The 26,795-nt window shown below is 45.4% G+C and overlaps 2 protein-coding genes across 4 annotated transcripts; both read left to right on the forward strand.

Moving 5' to 3' along the window:
* The first annotated feature begins 390 nt into the window (after positions 1-390).
* Positions 391-3,672, forward strand: LOC311142144 (uncharacterized protein). Its single transcript, XM_084177737.1, has 2 exons — positions 391-482; positions 1,586-3,672. Exon 2 carries the CDS (start codon positions 1,588-1,590, stop codon positions 2,476-2,478), a length of 891 nt encoding a protein of 296 aa, XP_084033863.1. The 5' UTR covers positions 391-482; positions 1,586-1,587; the 3' UTR covers positions 2,479-3,672.
* A 12,193-nt stretch (positions 3,673-15,865) lies between these two features.
* On the forward strand, positions 15,866-25,224 carry LOC311143025 (putative monooxygenase p33MONOX). 3 transcript variants are annotated; one of them, XM_084178821.1, is made up of 10 exons: positions 15,866-16,028; positions 16,809-16,938; positions 17,445-17,525; positions 19,493-19,683; positions 19,965-20,085; positions 20,846-20,973; positions 21,239-21,363; positions 21,540-21,727; positions 22,531-22,709; positions 24,278-24,360. In XM_084178821.1, exons 3-9 carry the CDS (start codon positions 17,501-17,503, stop codon positions 22,704-22,706), a joined length of 954 nt encoding a protein of 317 aa, XP_084034947.1. In that variant the 5' UTR covers positions 15,866-16,028; positions 16,809-16,938; positions 17,445-17,500; the 3' UTR covers positions 22,707-22,709; positions 24,278-24,360. The 3 variants fall into 3 exon arrangements, with proteins under 3 accessions (XP_084034947.1, XP_084034948.1, XP_084034946.1); XM_084178822.1 differs by lacking the exon at positions 22,531-22,709 and adding an exon at positions 23,638-23,735 and having other exon boundaries at positions 15,871-16,028; positions 24,278-24,417; XM_084178820.1 differs by lacking the exon at positions 22,531-22,709 and having other exon boundaries at positions 15,891-16,028; positions 24,278-25,224.
* The last annotated feature ends 1,571 nt before the right edge of the window (positions 25,225-26,795 follow it).

The raw sequence follows: 26,795 nt of genomic DNA on the forward strand, positions 1-26,795 counted from the left end.
ATCCTGGGGATCATTATCCTCTCCTCCTCATCCTGTTCTCCTCTCATCCTCCTCTCTGCGACCTCATCCTCCTCTCATTTTCTCCTCCTCTTCATCCTCCTCTCCTGCTCCACCTCACGATTTCTCTCCTCTCTAAATGCTGCCTCTTTCCTCCTCCTGCCTAACCTCCTACTCTCTTCTCTCTTTCCCTTTCTTGCCTCTCTACTCACTCCTTGTACCTTCCACACTCTTACTCTGTACATCAATAAAATCGATTTGGCACATGATTATGCTCAGCCACAGAATGGGATGGAGGTGCTATTTTTAGCCAGCTAAGGGAGGAGAGGGAGGGCAGGGGAGCGAGAGAGAGAAAGGGGGTGGGATAAACCGTTCTTTTCGTTCTGTAGCTGTATGTCGGTTGGAGGCACAGAGCTCTGTGGCAGCTTGGCTAGAGGCAACGAAGACGAGCAAACGACACCACCTGAAACACAGATAAGACACAGGTAGGAAGCACTGCTGTATTCTACATAGAACAGGCAAAGCCAGACACCTGGACTGATAGCAATACTAATAGATGGTACGTGCCCTGAGGAAATTGAATGGTTACATCATAGCTGCGTACATGGCCAGGCAATAAGTACACTTGTATCTTCAAAAAACAATGTATGCGCTGATGCTCAATGGCAAAACAGTTGATATGCTTAAAATGTCATTAATTCAAGTTCAAGAATATTGGTACCCTATGGGATGTGTAAAACAAATATATGTTGTAACCTATATTCTGCATAAAATTACGATATTTTTAGGATACTAGATGAGATTATGTAATATGGATTTGTTTTGCTATGTACTCAGCCCCCATGCCTAATGTAAGTTAGCAACACTGTCTGGCTGTCGGTTTGTCAGTCTGAGACAACATGAGAATAGGGAGGGGCATAATGAGTTGTTTACATGGGGTCCTAAATTAGTTTACGCCCACCCAATGTTAATATGTGCTTTTATATATTTATTAGTGTGTGTGAATATGTTTTTGTGTGGTGTATGTGTGGGTTATTAGGTGGGTGGATTGTGTGGTGTATGTGTGGGTTACTAGGTGGGTGGATTGTGTGGTGTATGTGTGGGTTACTAGGTGGGTGGATTGTGTGGTGTATGTGTGGGTTACTAGGTGGCTGGATTGTGTGGTGTATGTGTGGGTTACTAGGTGGGTGGATTGTGTGGTGTATGTGTGGGTTATTAGGTGGGTGGATTGTGTGGTGTATGTGTGTGTAATATGAGCACACCCTGAGATGTGATGAGGGAAAGCGAGGTTACCATGGAGACAGGCTCAGCACATCTTTCCTGGAAACGATTGCACATACGCATCAAATACACAAATACATTTCATATGCAATTATGCATTTTAAAAACACACAAAGCGCATTGTCAATTACACTTTGCCTGTTTTTGACTTTTGCCTGTATTTAACTAGATGCAAATTGATAATTCATTCAAAAATGTGTCATTCCCATGGCATTGTTTACATTTTCCACAATCCAAGCTTTGCAAAAACAAAAGGTTATTCTCAGAGACTGACATGACCAGCCTCTCTCTCCCTCCTGTTTCCCAGGCATGCGTCCCCGCTCCAGACTCCTGGCTAAGAGGTGCCTGCCCACCATCAGGGAGGGCTATGAGGAGCTGGTCCAGGACATGAACCAGGCCAACAGCCGCCACCTCCCTCCCCATGGTCAGGCCCACTCACTGTCTACCCACGACTACTTCCTGTCCATCTGCCAGCTCGCCCGACCAACCTTCCCCCAGGGCGAACCCGACTGTGACATCCTCACAGTGGGCTCGCTGGCCTCCCTGAGGCCCTGTCTGAGGCTGCACAGACTGAGGGACCCTGTGCCACCCTGTCAGCCTCTGATCTCCAAGGTAAGCCGCCACACACAGTTAGAGCAGGAGGAGAATCAGAGGGAGTGTAGTGGCCCAGAGAGAGTGGTGGATGCCAGTTCAGGTCAGACCTCCAGTAGGGTTGACCCCAGTGTCTCTGACCCCCTGGAGTTCCTCTACGGAAACAGGGAAGGACTCCTCTCAGCCACCTGTCGCGCCCCTGACTCACAGGGCTGGAGGGGTGAGGAGAGAGAGAGTGATACCCAGCGTCGACCACAACCCCCGGTACGCGCCGACAGTTTCCCCCGCATGTGTTCCTCGCCCCTGACCCAGCGCAAAAGCAGCTGCCCGGAGCTCTGCCTGGTGGACCCCACTGACCAAAATAAGCCAAACCCTGACCCTGCTCCACCACAGACATCCTCATCAGACCAGCAGAAATCTGATGCCTCCAGCTCACTCTCATGGAGGTTCCAGAACGACCCAGACAGGGCCCCTGCAGGTGAGAGGGGGAAGTGCACTCGCTACATGGACAAGCACACAATGGTATCACACTGGATTGCTGACTGTCGCTCGGCCTGGAGAGAAGCCAGAATCAGGGCGTGCATGCTTCCTGCCATCGCAGAGATGTAAACAGGTGTAGCGTTGTTAAGCCCCACTCATAAGTATTGTACATTATGGATCCTTGATGTACTACGTCCCGCTTAATTGGTACGTTTGGAAAATGCAGGTCCATGTGGTAACGTGTACAAATTGAGTTTTCATGCCTGACCTTTTTGTACAGTATGTAGTTTAAGACATATTGTAGACTAGCGTATGCCTCACACATATCACAGTAGGTGGAATGTTGACAGTGCCTAGAAGACATCAGTGTTAGGGTAGCCTCTGGAAGTTGAACAAGACAGGATTTTGGAAGGATGACCACGCGAGACTAGTATTAGGGTGAGTAAAGATGTGTGGAAAAGATGCAGAATTTGCTAAAAGGATCTCCTGTAGCTCAGTTGGTAGAGCATGGCGCTTGCAACGCCAGGGTTGTGGGTTCGTTTCCCACGGGGGGCCAGTATGAAAAATGTATGCACTCACTAACTGTAAGTTGCTCTGGATAAGAGCGTCTGCTAAAATGTAAATGTACAAAGACATATGACTAAGAAAAATGACAGATCATAATCTTAACTATTGAGTGTGATAGGTAGCTTAGTGGTTAAGAGCGTTGTGCCAGTAACCGAAAGGTCGCTGGTTCTAATCCCCGAGCCGACTAGGTGAAAAGTCTGTCAATGTGCCCTTGAGCAAGGCACTTAACCCTAGTTGCTCCTGTAAATCGCTCTGGATAAGAGTGTCTGCTGAATGACTAAAATGTAAAATGATATCTCACTCCATTATTGACTAATGATAAGTCTGGTCAAATAAAATATTATACTTTTCATAACAATGGGAATGGTACAGTTTTAGAAACTGAACAGAGGAAAATGTGATCCTATAGCTAGTTCACGCTCGCTATAGGAGAGCATTTAAACTCAGATTATTCTCAGTGGTTCTGAAAACGTCTCTTGCGATTTCCTCTCTCATGTATGATATGAGTTATGCAATGACAATGTAGATCTGTGCAAAACTGATGAGTCTATTTCAATCTTCCACTAAGTAAAGCCATGATGAAACAGTACAGGTATATTCAATCATATTCCCACTGAGTGAAACAGCATGTGACATTGTTGTATATTACTTTTTGATTGTGTTTAATGGTCCTCCATGACAGTAAAATGATGTCTGTGTCAAAATATAAAAATGGAAAGACAACAGTATAATTGACAATAAAATCATTTGATCTTGTATTGTTTGGCTTTTGTACCTCTGTCCATTGTTGGCCTGTAATCTAATTAAATTATGTGTTTTACCCTGCCTGTGAGTGTCCAAAACATAGACCTGTTGCACTAGGAAATATATCCGTATAATGCAAGATAAACAAGTTATCCTAAACCTTTCTGTGATGGAGAGATAATAAAACTGAAGTAATCATTCCGGATACCATAATGGGTGGCAGTCCTGCTCAGTGTCTTGAGGAAAATTTGCCAAAACATTCAAGAGATAAAGGTGCTCAAAGTTGACCTATTTTGCATAACCCACCACACCATGAGACATCCATGTCTTCAACACGATGAGACAGCCTACAGGGAGGAGGTAGAGCCCTGTCGGAGTGATGCCAGGAAAATAACCTCTCCATCAACGTCAACAAAACGAAGGAGCTGATCTCGAACTATAGGAGACATCAGAGAGAGCACGCCCCCATCCACATCGACAGGGCTGCAGTGGAAACGGTCAAAAGCTTTAAGTTCCTCATTGACGGCCTGAAATGATCCCTTCACACAAACAGTGTGGTGAATAAGGCGCAACAGAAATTCAATTTGGCCCCTGAAACCCTTATAAACTTCTACAGATGCACCATTGAGAGCATCCTGTCGGGCTGTATCAACCCGTTACGGCAATTGCACCGTCCGCAGGGCTTTCCAGAGGGTGGTGCGGTCATCCAAACGCATCACCGGGGGAACACTGCGTGCCCTCCAGGACATCTACAGCACCCGGTGTCACAGGAAGGCCAAGAAAATCATCAAGGACCTCAGTCCCCCGAGCCACTGCCTGTTCACCCCGCTACTATCTACAAGGAGGAGACAGTACAGGTGCATCAAAGCTGGGACTGAGAGACTGATAATCAGCTTCTATCTCCAGGCCATCAGACTGTTAAATAGTAACCACTAGCAGGCCTCCACCCAGTGCCCTGAGGGTGCTGCCAGTGTTTCCCCTAGGATTTTCTTCAGCAGCGGTAACGCTAGTGCTGTACTAGTTGCCTAAAACATGTTTTTAGACCATGTTAAGAGTTAATGGAAAACTGTTAAAATATATATTTCTCATATTGTCTCATATGATGTCTCCTACTAGTGCTGTACTAGTTTTTGCTTGAAATAGCCTAAAACATGATTTTAGACCATGTTCATGGAAAACTGTTGAAAAAGAGAGAGAATGTTCCGTTTTAAAGTACATTTCCTGCAATTATACACATTTAGCCATGGACTATGCCTTGTTCTAATGCTATCTGAGTGACTCAAACATTATAACAAGATCAATAGGCCATGACATTTTTGGAATTTCAGATTCTCCCTGACTGTCTAGTTTTTATTTGGGTGATTGCTAGTTTCTCAAAGATGATCTTATTTTAAAAAATATAATGCTCCATTATCTTATCTGAACTCGTTAGGAACTCACCTTTCATCTCATATTAATATTGTCCATATGACAAACAGAAAGTGTTTTTTGTTTAAAATCTATTCATTATTTTAGATTAATGCCGATAAATCGATCTCTGAATGTGCTATAGTGGTGAACCCACTATCTTCTGCTGCACTATGATGTAATGATCACAGGCATGTGCTTTGTCAGTGGCTGTGATGTAGGGTTCAGCCAGGAGTTGATGGACAGTCGGAAGAGCGATTGAAAAGGTAGGAGGGACATCCCAGCCTCAAGTGGTTTCACATTTCACATCCTACGTCACACCGGCGCAAAAAGTATACTACTCTGTCCGTGGGAAACAAAATAAACAAAATAATTTAGGCTCTTGAAATGCATCTGTGCATTGGTAGATGTGCTGTACATTGTACTAAACAGTTATTACACTGCTATATACTGTTACTACACTATTATTGACTGTTATAAACACGTATTACATTATTTTTACATTACATTTACGTCATTTAGTAGACGCTCTTATCCAGAGCGACTTACAAATATACACCTTATAGCCAGTGTGATAACCACTTTACAATGTTTTTATTTTTTTATATTTTTTTTATATTTTTTTTGGGGGGGGGGGTTGGAGTAAAGGGGGGGGTAGAAGGATTACTTTATCCTATCCCAGGTATTCCTTAAAGAGGTGGGGTTTCAAATGTCTCCGGAAGGTGGTGAGTGACTCCGCTGTCCTGGCGTCGTGAGGGAGCTTGTTCCACCATTGGGGTGCCAGAGCAGCGAACAGTTTTGACTGGGCTGAGCGGGAACTATGCTTCCGCAGAGGTAGGGGAGCCAGCAGGCCAGAGGTGGATGAACGCAGTGCCCTCGTTTGGGTGTAGGGACTGATCAGAGCCTGAAGGTACGGAGGTGCCGTTCCCCTCACAGCTCCATAGGCAAGCACCATGGTCTTGTAGCAGATGCGAGCTTCAACTGGAAGCCAGTGGAGTGTGCGGAGGAGCGGGGTGACGTGAGAGAACTTGGGAAGGTTGAACACCAGAAGGGCTGCGGCATTCTGGATGAGTTGTAGGGCTTTAATGGCACAGGCAGGGAGCCCAGCCAACAGCGAGTTGCAGTAATCCAGACGGGAGATGACAAGTGCCTGGATTAGGACCTGTGCCGCTTCCTGTGTAAGGCAGGGTCGTACTCTCCGAATGTTGTAGAGCATGAACCTACAGGATCGGGTCACCGCCTTGATGTTAGCGGCGAACGACAGGGTGTTGTCCAGGGTCACGCCAAGGCTCTTCGCAGGAGGAGGACACAACAGAGTTGTCAACCGTGATGGCGAGATCATGGAACGGGCAGTCCTTCCCCGGGAGGAAGAGCAGCTCCGTCTTGCCGAGGTTCAGCTTGAGGTGGTGATCCGTCATCCATACTGATATGTCTGCCAGACATGCAGAGATGCGATTCGCCACCTGGTTATCAGAAGGGGGAAAGGAGAAGATTAGTTGTGTGTCGTCAGCGTAGCAATGATAGGAGAGGCCATGTGAGGATATGACAGAGCCAAGTGACTTGGTGTATAGCGAGAATAGGAGAGGGCCTAGAACTGAGCCCTGGGGGACACCAGTGGTGAGAGCACGTGGTGCGGAGACAGCTTCTCGCCACGCCACTTGGTAGGAGCAACCGGTCAGGTAGGATGCAATCCAAGAGTGAGCCGCGCCGGAGATGCCCAGCTCGGAGAGGGTGGAGAGGAGGATCTGATGGTTCACAGTATCAAAGGCAGCAGACAGGTCTAGAAGGACAAGAGCAGAGGAGAGAGAGTTAGCTTTAGCAGTGCGGAGAGCCTCTGTGACACAGAGAAGAGCAGTCTCAGTTGAATGACCAGTCTTGAAACCTGACTGGTTTGGATCAAGAAGGTCATTCTGAGAGAGATAGCAAGAGAGTTGGCTAAAGACGGCACGCTCAATAGTTTTGGAGAGAAAAGAAAGAAGGGATACTGGTCTGTAGTTGTTGACATCAGAGGGATCGAGTGTTGGTTTTTTGAGAAGGGGTGCAACTCTCGCTCTCTTGAAGACGGAAGGGACATAGCCAGCGGTCAATGATGAGTTGATCAGCGAGGTGAGGTAAGGGAGAAGGTCACCGGAGATGGTCTGGAGAAGAGAGGAGGGGATAGGGTCAAGCGGGCAGGTTGTTGGGCGGCCTGCCGTCACAAGTCGCAAGATTGTATCTGGAGAGAGAGGGGAGAAAGAAGTCAAAGCATAGGGTAGGGCAGTGTGAGCAGGACCAGCAGTGTCATTTGACTTAACAAACGAGGATCGGATGTCGTCAACCTTCTTTTCAAAATGGTTGACGAAGTCATCCACAGAGAGGGAGGAGGGGGGGGGGGATTCAGCAGGGAGGAGAATGTGGCAAAGAGCTTCCTAGGGCTAGAGGCGGATGCTTGGAATTTAGAGTGGTAGAAAGTGGCCTTAGCAGCAGAAACAGATGAAGAAAATGTAGAGAGGAGGGAGTGAAAAGATGCCAGGTCTGCAGGGAGTCTAGTTTTCTTCCATTTCTGCTCAGCTGCCCGAAGCTCTGTTCTGTGAGCTCGCAATGAGTCATCAAGCCACGGAGCTTGTGGCCAATAAAATCAAATTTTATTGGCCACATGCGCCGAATACAACAGGTGCAGTACAGTGAAATGCTTACTTACAGCCCTTAACCAACAGTGCATTTATTTTTTATAAAAAAGTAGAATAAAACAACAAAAAAGTGTTGAGAAAAAAAGAGTAGAAGTAAAATAAAATAACAGTAGGGAGGCTTTATATACAGCGGGGTACCGGTGCAGAGTCAATGTGCGGGGGCACCGGCTAGTTGAAGTAGTTAAAGTAATATGTGTGGCCAGCCAGGCCACACATATTACATTGTTAAAACAACAGACCTACAACGTGAAGAGTGGGTGAAATTATAAAGAGTTTGCATAAGCACGGAAGCTGAAGGGGACCAGTTGTCCCTATAAAATAAGTTACTAGAGGAGACATAAAAAGCATAATCCACAGACAGACAGACAGACAGACAGACAAAACAATAGATTTAATGACGCTAATCTTCATGAGGTGTGTCTGTTCGTAAATTCAATCTTCATGAGGTGTGCTCGTAAATTCAGAGCGTTGTCAGATTGTCAGTTCGTAAAACACTGGACGCTCTGGCCGAGGAGTAGGGTTGATCCGAGCGTTCTGACATCACAACGGCAGTCAAGCACCCGAGCTAACTGGCTACTTCCAGACACAAATGAGAGAACACCTCACTCTGACCATTTTACTCGCCCTTGCAGATCTGGTTTTAGGCTGTTTTCATGTTATCCAGAGCATTGGTGACTAACTGTACTGCTGGCAACAATTTAATTTTGTTGAAGCGCTCCACAAGGCAATCACTTAGGATAGAGGGGAGTAGTGCGGGTCTTCTGCATACCCAGCCTCTCACACATGGTGGCAAACACCTGGGACTCAAAGTTTCTGCCTTGGTCGCAGCTTCAAACCTGCTGAACATCCCCGCTGTCAGGGTGTCGACGATGGTCTCTACCTCCTGGTCAGGCAGAGCATAGGCCTCGGGCCATTTTGTGAAATAGTACATGGCCGTGAGCACCCAGCGGTTTCCACTGTCTGTGGTGGGGAACGGCCCAACTACATCCACTCCCACCCTCTCCATGGGAGCCCCAATTGGGAACTGTTGGAGCTGAGCATGAGAACGGCCTGGAGGGCCCTTTCTCGCTATGCAGTTGTCACAGCGGCGGCAAAAGTCCTCCACATCCCTCTTGTGCTGCCCCCAGTAATATCCCTGACGGAGGCGGCGGAGGGTTTTTGTGACGGTGGAGGGTTTTTGTGACCCCAAAGTGTCCAGTCCCCACCCCCCATGAGTGCTTTGGAACCACCACCTCCCGTAGCTGGCTCCTTCCATGCCCGCTGTAGCACGCCATCAGCCAGCCGCAGTCTCTCAAACTTTGACCACAACCCTTTGGTCGCGAGTGAGAGCGCTGCCACCTCTTCCCACAGTGGCCTCAGCTGCACCTCTTCCCACTGTAGCACTGCCCCCATTCAGCCACGTCGACAGTCTGCAGTCTGCAGCTCACAGCCCGATACACTGTGGCACAGAACCCCTCCTCCGCACACAGCTCTCTCTCACGGCCCTCTCTCCGCTCACAGTGGCGGCACCCATCTGCAGTACAGGGCCAATGGGACATGGCGTCGGCGTTGGAGTGGCGTGCCCCTGCCCTGTGCACCACTGTGAAGTCGTACGGCTGAAGCTCCTCCACCCAGCGTGCAACCTGCCCCTCTGGATCTTTGAAAGACATGAGCCACTGGAGAGCAGAGCGGTCAGTCCTTACAGTAAAGGGCAGGCCACCCAGGTATACTTGAAGTGTTTGATGGAAGCCACAACAGCGAGGAGCTCCCACTGGGTGACACAGTAGCGGCGCTCATGTTTGTTGAATGTTTTGCTGAAGTACGCCACCACTCTCTCCTCCTCTGGCCCCACCTGGGCCAGCACCCCACCCATGCCCACATTGCTCGCGTCTGTGTCCAGGATAAAGGGCAAGGTGAGGTCAGGGGTGGGCGAGCACGGGGGCCTCGATCAGTGCACGTTTGAGGGTCTTGAAGGCCTCCCCGCACTCCACTGTCCAAGTGAAGTCCTTTGGCAGCAGGCGGTTCAGGGGAGCAGCAACGCTTGAGAAGCCCCTTACAAACCTCCTGTAGTACAAGGCCAGGCCCAGGAAGCTCTTCAGCTGATGCTGGTCGGTGGGGGTGGGCCGGTCTCGGACAGCCCCCACTTTGTCCTAAATGGTGCTGATACCCTCCTCCCCCACTTGGTGGCCCAAGAAGGACACCTCTCTTCTCATGAAGTGGCACTTCTCAGGGTGGAGCTTCAGGTCTGTGGCAGCCACCCTCTCCAGCACACGCCGTAGCGCCCCCCAGGGCTGACTGGAAGGAGCTTCCATGGGCCAGGATGTCGTCGAGGTATACCAGACACTCCTGTCGGGGGATGCCATCCAGCACCCTGTCCATCAAACGCTCAAAAGTAGCTGGAGCATTGCACAGGCCGAAGCACAGGACCTTGAACTGCCAGTGTCCTCTGTTAGTGGAGAACGCAGTTTTGGTTCTGGCCTTTGGGGAGAGGGGCACCTGCCAGTAGCCACTACGGAGGTCTAGTGAGGAGAACCAGGAGGACCCCCTAACCAGGTCCAGCGACTCATCGATGCGTGGTATGGGGTATGAGTCCTTCCTGGTTACCTCATTCAGCCGCCTGTAGTCCGCACAGAACCTCAGCTTGCCTCTCTTCTTAGGAACCATGACGACTGGTGCCGCCCAGGGGCTGTCTGAGGGCTCGATGAAGTCTGCCCACTGCATCGCCAACACAGCCTTGTCTACCGCCTCCTGGCGTGCCAGCGGGATACGGCGGGGACGCATCTTGATGGGCCGAGCATCACCTGTGTCGATCTCATGCTGCACCAGATGAGTCTGGGGGAATGTAACACACAGCCGTTGGGTTGTGTGAATGTGATATTAGGGAGGGCCATGGTGACTGCCGGCCCTCCCTGGAAGCTCAGTGTGCCCCCATTTAGGTCTAACTGGCAGCCTGTGCTCCTAAGAAAGTCCAACCCCAGGATACAAGGGTCCTGCACAGCCGCCACCCACACAGGATGACGCACAGTCCCGCCCCCTACTGTCAGAGTCATTATTCCCTTCCCTTTCATGGGTGCCAGCTCACCTGTGACTGTTCGGAGCTGCACAGTTGTGGGCTCAAACTGAGTCCAACCTGGCACAATATCCGGCCTCATCAGGGTTACCGTGGACCCAGTGTCCACCAGGGCAGAGCAGGGCACCGCCTCCACAGTGACAGGGACATGACAAAAGTCCCCAACACAGGGATACCTTGCTCCCCCGTCCGTACCAGTGGGCTCCCCCTGGCGATGGTGGTGGTTGGGAAAGAGAGCCAGGGGTCCGCACTGCCCCATCTATGCGGACCCCGAGCCGTTTCCCTGCGCTCTGAGGGACATGGGGCAATCCCGGCGCAGATGGCCAGGCTGGCCACACCCCCAGCAGACCATGGGACCAAGGCATGTGTTGCGTGCCAGCTGTAGCGACACAGCACAAATTAGTTCAGTCATTTCAGCCAGCCCAGGCTTTTCTGGCTCTGGGCTGCTCTGCCCCACAGCCTGCACAGTGGGTGTGTCTCCCTGCACCCCCATCGAAGCCCCAGCTGAAGCCTCAGCCCACACGTGCTCCCTCTCCAAAGCCATCTCCAAGGCTATCTGCAATGACTCCGAATGAGCCAGCTGGGTCTGTATGCGCAGCTCCTTAGGAGAGAGCGCCTGTATGAACTGATCCCGTGCTGGCTCGCTCTGCACGGATGGGGGCATGTGAGCATATGCCCGCCGAGAGAGGCTTTCAATGTCTTTAGCTAGCACCCGTAGTGGCTCTCCAGGCTGCCTGCATCTATTACTCAGTTCGGAGCGCAGCAGCCCGGGCTGTACCGGGCTGTACACACTGTCCAAAGCACCTCCTCAGTGCTCCAACTAAAGCCCCATAATCACGTCTGTCCTCGGGGCTAATCAATATCAAACAGGACAGAGCATCATCCGTGAGGCACAAAGCCAACTGCAGTGCCCTATCTTCATTTGACCACCCCCCAAAATGAGCTAACAGTTCAAACTGAGCATGAAAAGCTTCCCAATCCGCCTTACCGGAGTACATCGGGGTCTTAACAGATGCAGACGCATGGTCGCGACAGTGCGCCCAGTCAACAGGTAGCCCTTCTTCTTCTTCGATGAGGTTTAATGGTGGTTGGCATCCAATAAATGTTGCATTACCGCCACCTACTAGACTGGAGTATAACTCCCTTATACTTTGCTTTAAAAATGGTTTTAATAATAATAGATAACGTTAAAAAAATTTAATAAAAATACTAATACCCTACCATCTAATATTACACTCACAAAACATTTGAAAAAAGAATAATAAATACCATACTCCACTATTTAAATCTATTTAGTCCTACTTCAGGCCAACAGCCTGAAAGGATGGGACACTGCCACTTAACACTCCCTGTAACTCTTCTGATGTCAAGTCTCGCACACCCAAATACCTCTCTGCAGCTGCCACCACAACCTCCATTTTCTGCGACTTACGTTCCATCCCTGCAGTACAGTTGATAACCATTGCTATAAATGCCAAAAATCCAATCTTACTGAAACATACAGTGAGCTCCATAATTCATTGGACAGTGACAATTTTTTTGTTATTTTGGTTCTGTACTCTAGCACTTTGAGTTTGAAAGGATACAATGACAATGAGGGTGAAGTGCAGACTGTCAGCTTTAATTTGAGGGTATATTCATACATATCGGATGAACCGTTTAGAAATTATAGAAGCTTTTGTACATGGTCCCCCCCTTTTTCGGGCATCAAAAAACATTGGACAGTTTAACATAATGTAGAATAAAGTAATCATTGTTAATATTTGGTCGCATATCCATTGCATGCAATGATTGCTTGAAGTCTGCGATGCATTGACATCACCAGACGCTGGGTATCTTCCCTGGTGATGCTCTGCCAGGCCTGTACTGCAGCCATCTTCAGTTCCTGCTTATTTTGGGGACTTATTGCCTTCAGTCTCCTCTTCAGCATGTAAAATGCATGTTCAATTGGATTCAGATCCGGTGATTGACTCGGCCAGTCAAGGATTTTCCACTTTTTGGCCATCAAAAACCCCTTTGTTGCTCTAGCAGTATGTTTAGGGTCATTGTCTTGTTGCATGATGAAGTGCCGTCCAATGAGTTTGGAGGCATTTGGTTTTATCTGAGCAGATAAAATATTTCTATAGACTTCAGAATTCATTGTTCTACTTCTGTCTGCAGTCACATCATCGATGAAGACAAGTGAGCCTGTTCCACTGGCAGCCATACAGGCCCAAGCCATAACACCCCCTCCACCATGTTTCACGGATGAGGTGGTATGCTTTGGATCATGGGCATTTCTTTTTTTTCTCCACACTTTCCTCTTTCCATCACTCTGGTACATGTTAATCTTTGTCTCATCTGTCCACAATACTTTTTTCCAGAACTCTTGGGGCTCTTTTAGGTGCTTTTTAGCAAACTGTAATCTCGCCTTTCTGTTCTTCAGGCTTATCAGTGGTTTGCATCTTGTAGTGTACCCTCTGTAGTCCTGCTGGTGTAGTCTTCTACGTATGGTAGACTTTGACACATCTACACCTGCATCCAGGAGAGTGTTTTTGATCTGTTGGGCTGTTGTCAGGGGGGTTTTCTTCACCATAGAGAGTATTCTCCGGTCATCCACCACAGTGGTCTTCCTCGGTCTACCGGGTCTTTTGACATAATTGAGTTCACCGGTTGTTTTTTTCTTGTTAATGATGAACCAAACTGTTGACTTGGGCATGGCCAGGGTTTTTGCAATGTTCCTGATTGATTGATTTTCATTTCTGAGCCTTATGACGGCCAGCTTCATTTGCATCGACACTGCTGTCTTCCTCATGTTGTCACACCACAACAACAACCTCCAAAGGCAATAGCAAAGTCTAGAATCAATGCTATTCATCAACAGCTCTCCTGCATTCACTAACGACACAAATGAATACACCTGCCTAACGACACACATCTGTGAAGCCAATTTAACAAATACTTGTAGTACCTTAAAATGGGGGGACCATGTATAAAAGGTGCTATCATTTCTAAACAGTTCATCCAATATATATGAAAATACCCTCAAATTAAAGCTGACAGTCTGCACTTCACCCTCATTGTCATTGTATCCTTTCAAACTCAAAGTGCTAGAGTACAGAACCAAAATAACAAAAAAACTGTCACTGTCCAATGAATTATGGAGCTCACTGTATATCACTTGTTGGTTTATCCCTCTGTACTGGTACAGATCTACTACTCACACCACTCCTCTCAGGATCCCTCCCCCTTGACCCATCTTCCTCTACTTTCTTCACTGCCTCAGCATTTGACAACTTCTGCACTACTCCAACCCTGGAAACCTCAACCTGCCTCTCTCGCATGGGACATACTACTACTTTCCCCAATGCTACACATTCCTTTGTCTCATGCCCTTCTGCACACTTCTCACACATAGGAACCTCCCTCCTACACACTGCTGCCACATGCCCATAAGCTTGACACCTGTAACAACAATGTATTCGGCACAAAAGCTCGTACAGGACACATACAGCACCCGATGTCACAGGAAGACCACAAAGATCATCAAGGACATCAACCACCCGAGCCACTGCCTGTTCACCCCGCTATCATCCAGAAGGCGAGGTCAGTACAGGTGCATCAAAGCTGGGACCGAGAGACTGAAAAACAGCTTTTATCTCAAGGCCATCAGACTGTTAAATAGCCATTACTAGCACATTAGAGGCTGCTGCCTATAGACATAGACTAGAAATCACTGGCCACTTTAAGAAATGGAACACTAGCCACTTTAATAATGTTTACATATCTTGCATTACTCATCATGTATTGGGTATATGTTGTGAAATTGTTAGATATTACTGCACTGTAGGAGCTAGAAGCACAAGCATTTCACTACACCCGCAATAACATCTGCAAAACACGTGTATGAGACCAATACAATTTGATTTGATTTGATAGCCTAACGTCACTTTGTCGGGCAAAGACTCAACATCAAAACTCAAAAGAACAGACAATGACTCTTCTGTTTCTCCACTCCCGTTGCACCAAACGACTTCAGTTGGTCAGCTTTCACATTTACCGCTACCCCTGTAATCACTCCTTTCAATGGTGCACTTTTCACAATTCACATCTCTTTTCCCCAGTCGTTTGACGCGGAGCACCTGCTCCCTCTGACCAGCAGAAACACAAACAATTATCACAAGACCACTTCTGGTTACCCTCACCGATTCCACAGAACACCCAACTCTGCTTTCACCCACCCTGAAACCACAAATGGATCAGCCAAAAGGCAAGGGTCCACTTTTTCCAAAAACTTCACTCCTACTGTCACAGACTCATTTTATCCTGCCTCTCGGTGCAAGCCTTGGGCTCCGCGAACTTCACCACACCTACCACCTCCGATACTTCACCCTCATTCACTTCCATTTCTCCTCCTGTCTTCAACTCACTCTGCTTACACTTTCTACCATTCTTCTTTAACAAACCATCTCCCTATTTCCGCCATTTTTAACTGACTCAAGCTCACCCTCTTCCTCCCTCTCTCTTCTAGACCTCCTCTGCCTCTCTTTTCCCCTCCATTCCTCCTCCGTATTCCAAGTATAACTCTCCTTATGATAATACTGCACTTCTCCTGACATATATCTTGTTCTTGCCTTGTCAAGGGACGCCATTTAATCGGCTGTCACAATCTCCATACAATCAGCACGGACCCCTCAACAGCCAAGCATTCTTCTTCCCTAACAGGTAGCCGTGGATTGGGCCAATCAATATGAAAATGTTATCTTCAAAACATTTTTTTTTATCATGTTCTGCTAATTGACAGTAGTTAAAAAGCATTCATACTTCCAGCAACAGGTATTGTGTTGTTATTGTTGTTGTTGTTGTTGTTGTTTACAGGGGACTATAATGAAAACATCATCATTTATAGTTAAAATATATACAGTAAATCGATCTTTGTTAAATTATTTAAATAATATTGTTTGCATTTTCAATAAATGTATGTTTAAGCAACTTTAAACTATTTATATATATATTTTTTTTTATCAGAAAAACGTCCAATAACAGTCAACAACAAAACAATTCAGGGGGACTTTTATTTGCAGTTCGATCACGTGACCGAGGTTCACAATGCTCGGACTTTCCTCATCACATTTGGAACTGGATATTATCATGGCCGAGATGTTTCTCAGTTGTTCAGAAACCTTTCCCGTTGACATTGTAAGGTTACGACTGTCTTCATCGTCAACGTGTCTGTTGTAAGCGACGTGGGGGCTTTTTATCTGGTAAGTTGAAACGAAATGTTACATGTTAGATCTTGTTTTTCATTCAATGACCATTGTTGTCGTTACAGCACAATAATCGCTCGCTATAGCTTGATATGGCTGCCTATATGCTTCATATACAGTTGAAATAGTATGACAGGCATTATAATTCATTTGTCCAACAAAACTGCTTTTGGTGATGTTGCTCATAGAGAACAGCCGCGCGCTATTCTATTTTACTCGCTGTGTCCATCATCACCGGTCTACACCGGCTGAACCAGCGCAACATTCACAGCCATTACATTGCATAACGGATTGCGCACAGAGGAAGATAATCCCAGGCAGGGAGACAGCAACACTCACATGTATTGCATTTCATTTGTTACATCTTATTTACATAAATCGATTACAGTCGTTGTTAACTTGCATTGAGAATTAGAAATGATTACAGATGATCCCAATGAACGTGTGCCATATGCAGGGACATTAGTGTTTATATAGGTAGCCACTGTATTAAGTACAAGTTCCCACACACCGTTTGCGGTATACATTGACATTTTAGTCATTTAGCAGACGCTCTTATCCAGAGCGATTTACAGTTAGTGAGTGCATACATTTTTTTTTTTCATGTTTTTTTTTTCATTCTGTGCTGTATGCCTTCTGATGATGATCATGGGGAGTGTCAGCTATTATCTGCTCTAGAGTTTTTGTTGTTCTGAACATGGCCAGAGAGTGCCTCATCCAAAGACCCGCCTGTCTGTCATGTCCTCTGCTGATTGCTGTATTTTGGTTCCTTTTCAGCTTCACAGGCCTGTGCTCCTTTGCATCTCCCACAATGCTTTGTCAGCAGGCCTTACTATCTGAGAGTGAAGCAGATAATACACCTAGCCTATTGTAGCGGTCATTACCTCTATTCAGCACTACACACACGGTAAGCATGGGCAAGCCTCTGCCTCTATCATCTAACCTACCCTACATTTCAGGTTGTATTTAGCAGTAAAGACTTTGGCCTCCCTGGCACAGATGATTACAGATGGCTTTCTCAAATAGCACCCAAGAGAATAGAACACAAGAACAGAACACAACACCATATCAGCTGCCAAGCAGTGAAACATTGACTCACCTGAGCAGCGCAATGTTGTCAATAAACAAGCTGTTACCCTTGTTTTCACTACGGTTGCTTACAGTCTTTGGCAACTTACTCAAGCATGCAACTAGACGTTTCGTCCTTTTCCCCATGGTTATCAGAATCACTCACTTCTAAGTAGTGCATGTTCATATTACGTACATCATTTTGATAATGAGAATCTTTCTCTGAAATGAGCATGTACACTGTACATTTCATTACGAATAGCCTAAAATGATCATAAAATAGGTTGTTGAAATTAGAGTGAAATTAGATACCGGTATTCAGGATAGTCTCTTTATCCCTTAAAGGTCCAGTCTGAACAATACCCCATTGTCAGCCATAACAGAGACATCCTTCTGCAACAATGTCCAGGTCAGGAGATATACCAGGTAAGGAAGGGGGGCAGTAAGAGTGGGCATTACAGTGTTGTGTACTTGTTTAAAATGGTGATGTATGGAAACATACAGTATCTCACAAAAGTGAGTACACCCCTCACATTTTTGTAAATATTTGAGTATATATTTTCATGTGACAACACTGAAGAAATTACACTTTGCTACAATGTAAAGTAGTGAGTGTACAGCTTGTATAACAGTGTACATTTGCTGTCCCCTCAAAATAACACAACACACAGCCATTAATGTCTAAACCGCTGGCAACAAAAGTGAGTACACCCCTATGTGAAAATGTCCAAATTGGGCCCAAAGCGTCAATATTTTGTGTGGCCACCATCATTTTCCAGCACTGCCTTAACCCTCTTGGGCATGGAGTTCACCAGAGCTTCACAGGTTGCCACTGGAGTCTCTTCCACTCCTCCATGACGACATCACAGAGCTGGTGGATGTTAGAGACCTTGCACTCCTCCACCTTCCGTTTGAGGATGCCCCACAGATGCTCAATAGGGTTTAGGTCTGGAGACATGCTTGGCCAGTCCATCACCTTTACCCTCAGCTTCTTTAGCAAGGCAGTGGTCGTCTTGGAGGTGTGTTTGGGGTCGTTATCATGTTGGAATACTGCCCTGCGGCCCAGTCTCCGAAGGGAGGGGATCATGCTCTGCTTCAGTATGTCACAGTACATGTTGGCATTCATGGTTCCCTCAATGAACTGTAGCTCCCCAGTGCCGGCAGCACTCATGCAGCCACAGACCATGACACTCCCACCACCATGCTTGACTGTAGGCAAGACACACTTGTCTTTGTACTCCTCACCTGCTTGCCACCACACACACTTGACATCATCTGAACCAAATAAGTTTATCTTGGTTCCAGTAATCCATGTCCTTAGTCTGCTTGTCTTCAGCAAACTGTTTGCGGGCTTTCTTGTGCATTATCTTTAGAAGAGGCTTCCTTCTGGGACGACAGCCATGCAGACCAATTTGATGCAGTGTGCGGCATATGGTCTGAGCACTGACCCCCCACCCCTTCAACCTCTGCAGCAATGCTGGCAGCACTCATACGTCTATTTCCCAAAGACAACCTCTGGATATGACGCTGAGCACGTGGACTCAACTTCTTTGGTCGACCATGGCGAGGCCTGTTCTGAGTGGAACCTGTCCTGTTAAACCGCTGTTTGGTCTTGGCCACCGTGCTGCAGCTCAGTTTCAGGGTCTTGGCAATCTTCTTATAGCCCAGGCCATCTTTATGTAGAGCAACAATTATTTTTTTCAGATCCTCAGAGTGTTCTTTGCCATGAGGTGCCGTGTTGAACTTCCAGTGACCAGTATGAGGGAGTGTGAGAGCGATGACACCAAATGTAACACACCTGCTCCCCATTCACACCTGAGACCTTGTAACACTAACGAGTCACATGACACCGGGCAGGGAAAATGGCTAATTGGGCCCAATTTGGACATTTTCACTTAGGGGTGTACTCACTTTTGTTGCCAGCGGTTTAGATATTAATGGCTGTATGTTGAGTTATTTTGAGGGGACAGCACATTTACACTGTTATACAAATAATAATAATAATAATATGCCATTTAGCAGACGCTTTTATCCAAAGCGACTTACAGTCATGCGTGCATACATTTTTGTATATGGGTGGTCCCGGGGATCGAACCCACTACCTTGGCGTTACAAGCGCCGTGCTCTACCAGCTGAGCTACAGAGGACCACACGCTGGAGCTGTACACTCACTACTTTACATTGTAGCAAAGTGTCATTTCTTCTGTGTTGTCACATGAAAATATATACTCAAATATCTACAAAAATGTGAGGTGTGTACTCACTTTTGTGAGATACTGTATGCTTCCAACACCTATAGCGTGGCAAGATGAACCGATCATCATTTTATGTATTTTGAGCACATTTTGAGTGATTTTAGACAGTGTTTTAATGCTTGAACATTCCCCCCTCAGCCCTGGAGTCTGGGACCACAGAGGGGCTCCTGGGAGGCATGTCCCTGCCCATTGGCATGACCCGCCGTGCCATGAGCTATGATGACAACATGGAGGCGCCCATGTCGCCCCCTCCCTCTGACATCAACATCAACAACCTGTGGGGGAGGAGGCCCGTGGTCCCAGACAGGAGGTTCAATCATCTGGCTGAGGTAGATATCACACACTGATCTATAGCCTCACATAGTTAAGATAGTAATCCACGTTCGTCCGTATTCATAAAGCGTCTCAGAGTAGGAGTGTTGATCTAGAATCAGGTCCCCCTTGTCCGTGTAATCTTATTCATAATGATCTAAAAGGCTAAACTGATCCTAGATCAGTCCTCATACTCTAACACACTTTATGGATATGACCCCAGGTGTTCCTATTCATACAAATGTTCCTCAACTGCCTGTGTGATCCATGGTTGTTTTTTTTATCTCTTGTTTTAAAGGAGGATGAATCTGGAAATGCCCTGACCCGTGCTGCCACGTTTGACGCTGGCCGCATGCCTCATATGCCAGTAGCGGTGAAGGCCAAAGCCTCCTCCATCATTATGAACTCTCTGATGACCAGTAAGACTCTTCACTTTACAAATAAAAAAACAGAAATACCTTATTTATTTAAGTATTCAGACCCTTTGCTATGAGACTTGAAATTGAGCTCAGGTGCATCCTGCTTCCATTGATCATCCTTGAGATGTTTCTACAACTTCATTGGAGTCCACCTATGGTAAATTCAATTGATTGGACATCATTTGGAAAGGCACGCACCTGTCTAGATAAGGTCCCACAGTTGACAGTGCATGTCAGAGCAAAAACCTATCCATGAGGTCAAAGGAATTGTCCGTAGAGCTCCGATACTGGATTGTGTCAAGGCTCAGATCTGGGGAAGGGTACCAAAAAATTAATGTAAATGTGATATTTCGGGTTTTTATATTTCATAAATTAGCAAAAATCTCTAGAAACCTGTTTTTGCTTTGTTATTATGGGGTATTGTGTGTAGATTGATGAGGGAAAAAAACAATTTAATCAATTTTAGAATAAGGCTGTAACATAACAAAATGACGTTTTTGTGAGAAGATCAATTTTCCGGATGTCTCATGGTCTGACAAACACTGCTGTAGCTCGGCCACCTTCCACCGCAGATGCGGAAGGCCGCCATTGGTGGATGCAGTGGCTTGAGACGCAGCCCATGCAAAAAAACGATATCTTTAGCTTAAACAGACAGTTTTGATGGGGACTTTTATTATTATGCTAATTACATTTCCGCGGGGGCGCAGACATCAACTCTAGGGGGTTATTAATACAAATTATGTCCTCTGTGTTTTTCCAGAGCAAACCCAGGACAGCATGCACAGGTTTGAGCAGCAGGCTGGGCTGAGAGACACTGGTTACACGCCCCATAAGGGCCTCACTGCTGAGGAGACCCGCCACCACCACCGCATGCCTGAGTCATTCCATGTGAGTCTTTACTTTATCACTTACTGTGGCCCTACTTTATTATCTGGAGTCTGATAATCATTAACAGAAAAATATGAATAATATTTTATTAATGTTATTATTCTTCATGATTGGTTTGATAAAGCATCAACAGTGTAATCAATGAATGCTCAAAATCTCAATAGCGGTCTACAGTATGTCAAAGAGGAGTGATTCTTGAGATTTAACTGTTAATAATATTAATCATACTATATATTTTTTTTTCCCTTTGTTGTATTGCCTGTAGAAAATGAATATTCAAAGTATGGACATGGGAGCAGGACATAAGGGAGGACATGAGGACAAGCAAACATCATCTGCTCAGTCCACCCCAAATAGCACTCCTCAGAGCTCACCCAAACAGAAACGCAGGTAAGTGCAACCATGTCCTCATTACCAGCTGTTTATGGAAACATGCTGTACTTTGACCCTGAACACCAAATACATGTGCCCTTGCCCACCTTATCTATATGAGCATGAGTATGATGCCTGTTCAGCTGCCACTGTAAAGTAGTTGACCGTCTGGCATTTCTCTTTGTTCCTGGCAGGGGCTGGTTCACCAGCCAGAGCTCGACTGCGTCTGTCACTAGCTCAGACCTCAGTACCAGCTCTAACACCAGTGTGGACATGGGTGCTGGTGAGGGGGGAGGAGCAGTCGAACGCTGGGGTATGTTTCGACCACGTCCGGTTGTCCAGAAATCCACTACCGACCCCGGTATGGACAACGCAAACACAGGTAAATGGGATTTGGGGAGGGTGATATTTAACATGTTTTCGTTTGGTAATGGTGTTCCTCTAAACCAGGGGTTCTTCAACTTTTTCAGCTCGAGACCCAAATGAGAAATGTACCGTCTTCCTGTAACCCAAATCGTCCTCCAACAACCCAAATTAAGAATAAATAGTGTGTGATTATAGATGCATTCTCAGAATTCGTGATCCATCTCTCACATGCCCAGCGCCCACTTTGGATCCCGACTAATAGTTTTAGAAACCCTGCTAAACTGTAATCCTGTTTATAAGTTGGCTCAATGTTCTATGATGTGAATTACACATGAATACGATTGTTTTTACATGGTCGTGTACTACATCAGTACTCTTTATTTTCTTTGTGTACTAGATATCCTTATCTGTGTTGCCTTGGTGCTTTTAACAAATTATCAATTTATCAGGTGTTCATAGAGTTAACGTTAAGTTTTGATCATATACAGTGCAGTCGGAAAGTATTCAGACCCCTTGACTTTTTTCACATTTTGTTACGTTACAGCCTTATTCTAAGAAGGATTAAATTGTTTTTCCCCCCTTCATCAATCTACACACAATACCCCATAATGACAAAGCAAAAACAGGTTTTTAGAAATGTTTGCTAATTTATTTAAAATACAAAATGGAAATATAACATTTACATAAGTATTCAGACCCTTTACTCAGTATTTTGTTGAAGCACCTTTGGCAGTGATTACAGCCTCGAGTCTTCTTATGTATGACGCTACAAGCTTGGCACAACTATATTTGGGGAGTTTCTCCCATTCTTCTCTGCAGATCCTCTCAATCTCTGTCAGGTTAGATGGGGTGCGTCGCTGCACAGCTATTTTCAGGTCTCTCCAGAGATGGTCGATCGGGTTCAAGTCCGGGCTCTGGTTGGGACATTCCGAGACTTGTTCCGAACCCACTCCTGCATTGTCTTGGCTGTGTGCTTAGGGTCGTTGTCCTGTTGAAAGGTGTACCTTCGCCCCAGTTTTTTATTTTTAATACATTTGCAAAAATTTCAAAAAATCTGTTTTCGCTTTGTCATTATGGTGTATTGTCTGTAGATTTAGGATTTATGTATTTATTTAATCAATTTTAGAATAAGGCTGTAATGTAACAAAATGTGGAAAAAGAGAAGGGGCCTGAATACTTGATCAAGATTAGCAAAAATAAATAATACAAATACTGAGCTATATGTAGTCCCCTGTAGCTCAGTTGGTAGAGCATGGCGCTTGCAACGCCAGGGTTGTGGGTTCGTTTCCCACGGGGGGCCAGTATGAAAATGTATGCACTCACTAACTGTAAGTCGCTCTGGATAAGAGTGTCTGCTAAATGACTAAAATGTAAAATGTAGATGTATATTGTATGCTCCAAAAACATGGAAAATTGTATTATTTTGTACTAATAGAGTTGTTTAGAGAGATTTTGTTTAAATAGTTTTCTCCAAATGATAGGTTTAAAAATTATGGGCACCCCTGTTTTCAATACTCCAGCACCATCTTCTTGCGAGGATAATGACATTGAGCCTTTTTCTAAAATGTTTTATGAGATTAGAGCTCACATCCTTGATATCCTTCGTCTGTGCTTATGGACTGCCCTCTTCAATTCAAACCACAGGTTTTCAATGGGTTTAAGTCCGTAGACTGAGATGGCCATTGCAAAATGTGGTCAATTAACCATTTCAATGTGGATATGGATGTGTGCTTAGGATCATTGTCTTGCTGGAAGATACACTTGCGGCCAAGTTTCAGCCTCCTGGTAGAGGCAACCAGGTTTTTAGCTAAAATTTCCTGGTTACTGATAGAGTTCATGATGCCGTTGACCTTAGCAAGTGCCCCAGGAACCTATTGGCATGGGGGTGGCGTCTAATTGTAGTTTTGGAATCTTGTTAACCCCAAGATGCCACCAAGTTCTGTAATTCTCCAACTGTGGCCCTTGGACTTTTCTTTGCCTCCCGAACCATCTTCCTCAGTATGCGTGGGGACATACTCTACCAGGCAGGTTTACCATTTTTCCAGTGATTTAAAAATTCCTAATTATTGCCCTAATAGTGATAAGTATATTTTAGTTGTATGTCTTTTTTTTTTTGCCCGTTGCCTGATTTTTATTAAGGTCAACAACCATTTGTCTCTTTTCGTTTGTGAGTTCTTTGCCTTTCCCCATGGTAATGGATAGATTTGACATGTTTTACCTTATTTTCATACCCCAGTGAAACAGGAAGCCATGGAAGGTCACAATACATTTCCGCTGAGATGAATTAAAAAAAGTTGAATGTTAATGCAGATTTCATTTTGTTTGATTTTATCGATAAGATTCTTTAGGGGTGCCAATAATTTTGAGACCTATTGTTAAAGTATTACTTTTTAAACAAAATCTCTTTCTCTTAGCAATTGTATTAGAATAAAATAATATAATTTCCCAATTTTTCTGAGCATACAGCAGCTCAGTATTTATTATTTATTTTATTAAGTCTTTCGCTTATCTTTATCAAGGGTGTCAATAATTTTGAGGTGACCTAAGTCCCGTGTTTTCTCTCCAGGGGGTTTTGCTCTCCAGTCGTACCGCGGGGCCCAGAAGCCCACCCCAATGGAGGTGATGAAGGCCCAGGCCACTCGGCTGGCTGATGACCCTGCTGTCGACAAACAGGCCCCACCCAAGATGGAGATCCCCACCATGGAGGGCAGTAGACGGTCAGCCCGGCCGCACAAACTCAAACCTCGAGACATGAACATCCTCACTCCCTCAGGCTTCTGAGAGGTACCATGTCGTCACTACTCCCTAATGTGCTACTTGGTCAAGGTGTTGTAGCTGGTCTACCCTTTTTCCTCTCCTGACTTTCATGATCTGAAACGAGGTCCCTTTAATGTCTGTGACTGAATCTGAGAATCTTCACAATTTCCAAAAAGAAAAGCATCCTGTTGTGTTTGATAATATAGTATTTGGTTTAGAAGTTTTCCTCCCTTGCACTAACATTTTGTTGGTTTTTTTGGTTTCTGTGATGAAGTTATTGTGCCATGTTGATGTTGTTTTGCCTCATCCTTTGTCTTGTAAGGGAACTGTGTATTTTTACTTTGTATGTATGGTCCAACTGTAAAAAAATTCTGATACATGATGGTGTTCAAATAGTAACTCTCACTGTTTGACAAAAACTGTAACAGCCACAATGTGTAGTGGTTTGATCATTCTGTTTGGTTGTGAATCTCATTCTCCAGAAGTATCACTAGCTTTTCATTGTCTGCAGATTTCTGTACCGATAAGATGTAATGATTCTCATTGTCATGTCTCCAAGAACTTTGTGGTGATTATTGTTCACCCTGGATGAAGTGTGGTTTATGTGCGTCCGCATTCCTCCTGTCAAGATGACCCTTTTGGAGTTAAAACACTGTTAGTAAAACACTGCAGTAGAATATTAATATGACATGTTACATGTTTACCAGTGAAGTATGTAATGACTTGACTAACCCTGTTTAGGTTCCCCCCCCCCCCCCCCTAATAAAAAAAAGAAAATAATCCATATACATGGCTGTCCATTTTTATGTCTTCTGTGGACTTTGTTGTAAATATCTGAATAAAACATTAATCTAACAATCAACAAAATCTGGTTCCATCAACCATCCATAAACAGTGGAAAGATGGTCAGCACTGCAGAGGTTAAAGAACCCGGCGGTGATTTAGAAATTGAACTATTTGTAAATTTCATGAACGTTACCCAGGGCAAGATCAGCTACTGATAGATAGCAATAGAAACCTGCAACCATTTCACTCTGTGAAGTGATTGTCAGTTCTTCAGCAGAGACACTAATGATTACCAGTAGATGGCATCAGCTCCTTTGTAACACAATCTCTGAACTGGCTGGATAACTCATGGGCTGCAACGCTGGGATTTCATTTAACCTGTCTCACCGATATACTGCCCTGTGAGATTCCCCCACGATTACTACTTGTTAATATAGCAGGTGAATATCAATAGCTTAGTTCATGAAAAACAAATAGGCTGATATTCCCCCCATTCTTTTCCTCAGCCACCATGGCTTCATTCAAAGCCACCAGTCTCATTGCCACAGGCACAACCCATGCTTTCCAGTAATCACCTCTCCCCCTACCACATCTCTCCAAGTGGTGGTCCCTATTGGATGTCTGGTGTTAATCTGGAGCCAGCGGTCCACCCTCGTCTTGGCCTGCCGCCCAGCCACTGCCTGGAGCACTCTGCTCTGCGACTCACTGTTTGTGATGGAGAAACAGTTATGTGGTCCACACCAAGAGATATGGGGGAGAAGCCAAGTGTAGTAAAGACAAAAATACATTAGGGACTCCCTCACCCAAATTTCCATTAATTCCCGGTCTTACCATAGCCTATTCTGCAAACTGAAAGCCAGCACTTTGGGCAACATACCTTTTAAAATTAATTATTTGTAATATCATACAGTGGACGCCTAAGCCTATATGTAGGCCTATGCATGCAATGCCCTGATGCATTTAGTGCTCAAATCTCTTACAGCTGAACCGTGAGGTGGACAATTATTGTTTTAGGAAAATAAAAATCAATAAAATAAGCTATAAAGTTTTGCATATGCTACACATTGAAACAAGGAATATATATATATATATATATATATATATATATATATACAGTGGGGGAAAAAATTATTTAGTCAGCCACCAATTGTGCAAGTTCTCCCACTTAAAAAGATGAGAGAGGCCTGTAATTTTCATTATAGGTACACGTCAACTATGACAGACAAAATGAGAAAAAAAATTCCAGAAAATCACATTGTAGGATTTTTAATGAATTTATTTGCAAATTATGGTGGAAAATAAGTATTTGGTCAATAAGAAAAGTTTCTCAATACTTTGTTATATACCCTTTGTTGGCAATGACACAGGTCAAACGTTTTCTGTAAGTCTTCACAAGGTTTTCACACACTGTTGCTGGTATTTTGGCCCATTCCTCCATGCAGATCTCCTCTAGAGCAGTGATGTTTTGGGGCTGGCGCTGGGCAACACGGACTTTCAACTCCCTCCAAAGATTTTCTATGGGGTTGAGATCTGGAGACTGG

This window comes from Coregonus lavaretus (genome assembly GCF_964263955.1).
Source record: "Coregonus lavaretus genome assembly, chromosome: 15".
NCBI classification, from domain to species: Eukaryota; Metazoa; Chordata; class Actinopteri; order Salmoniformes; family Salmonidae; genus Coregonus; species Coregonus lavaretus.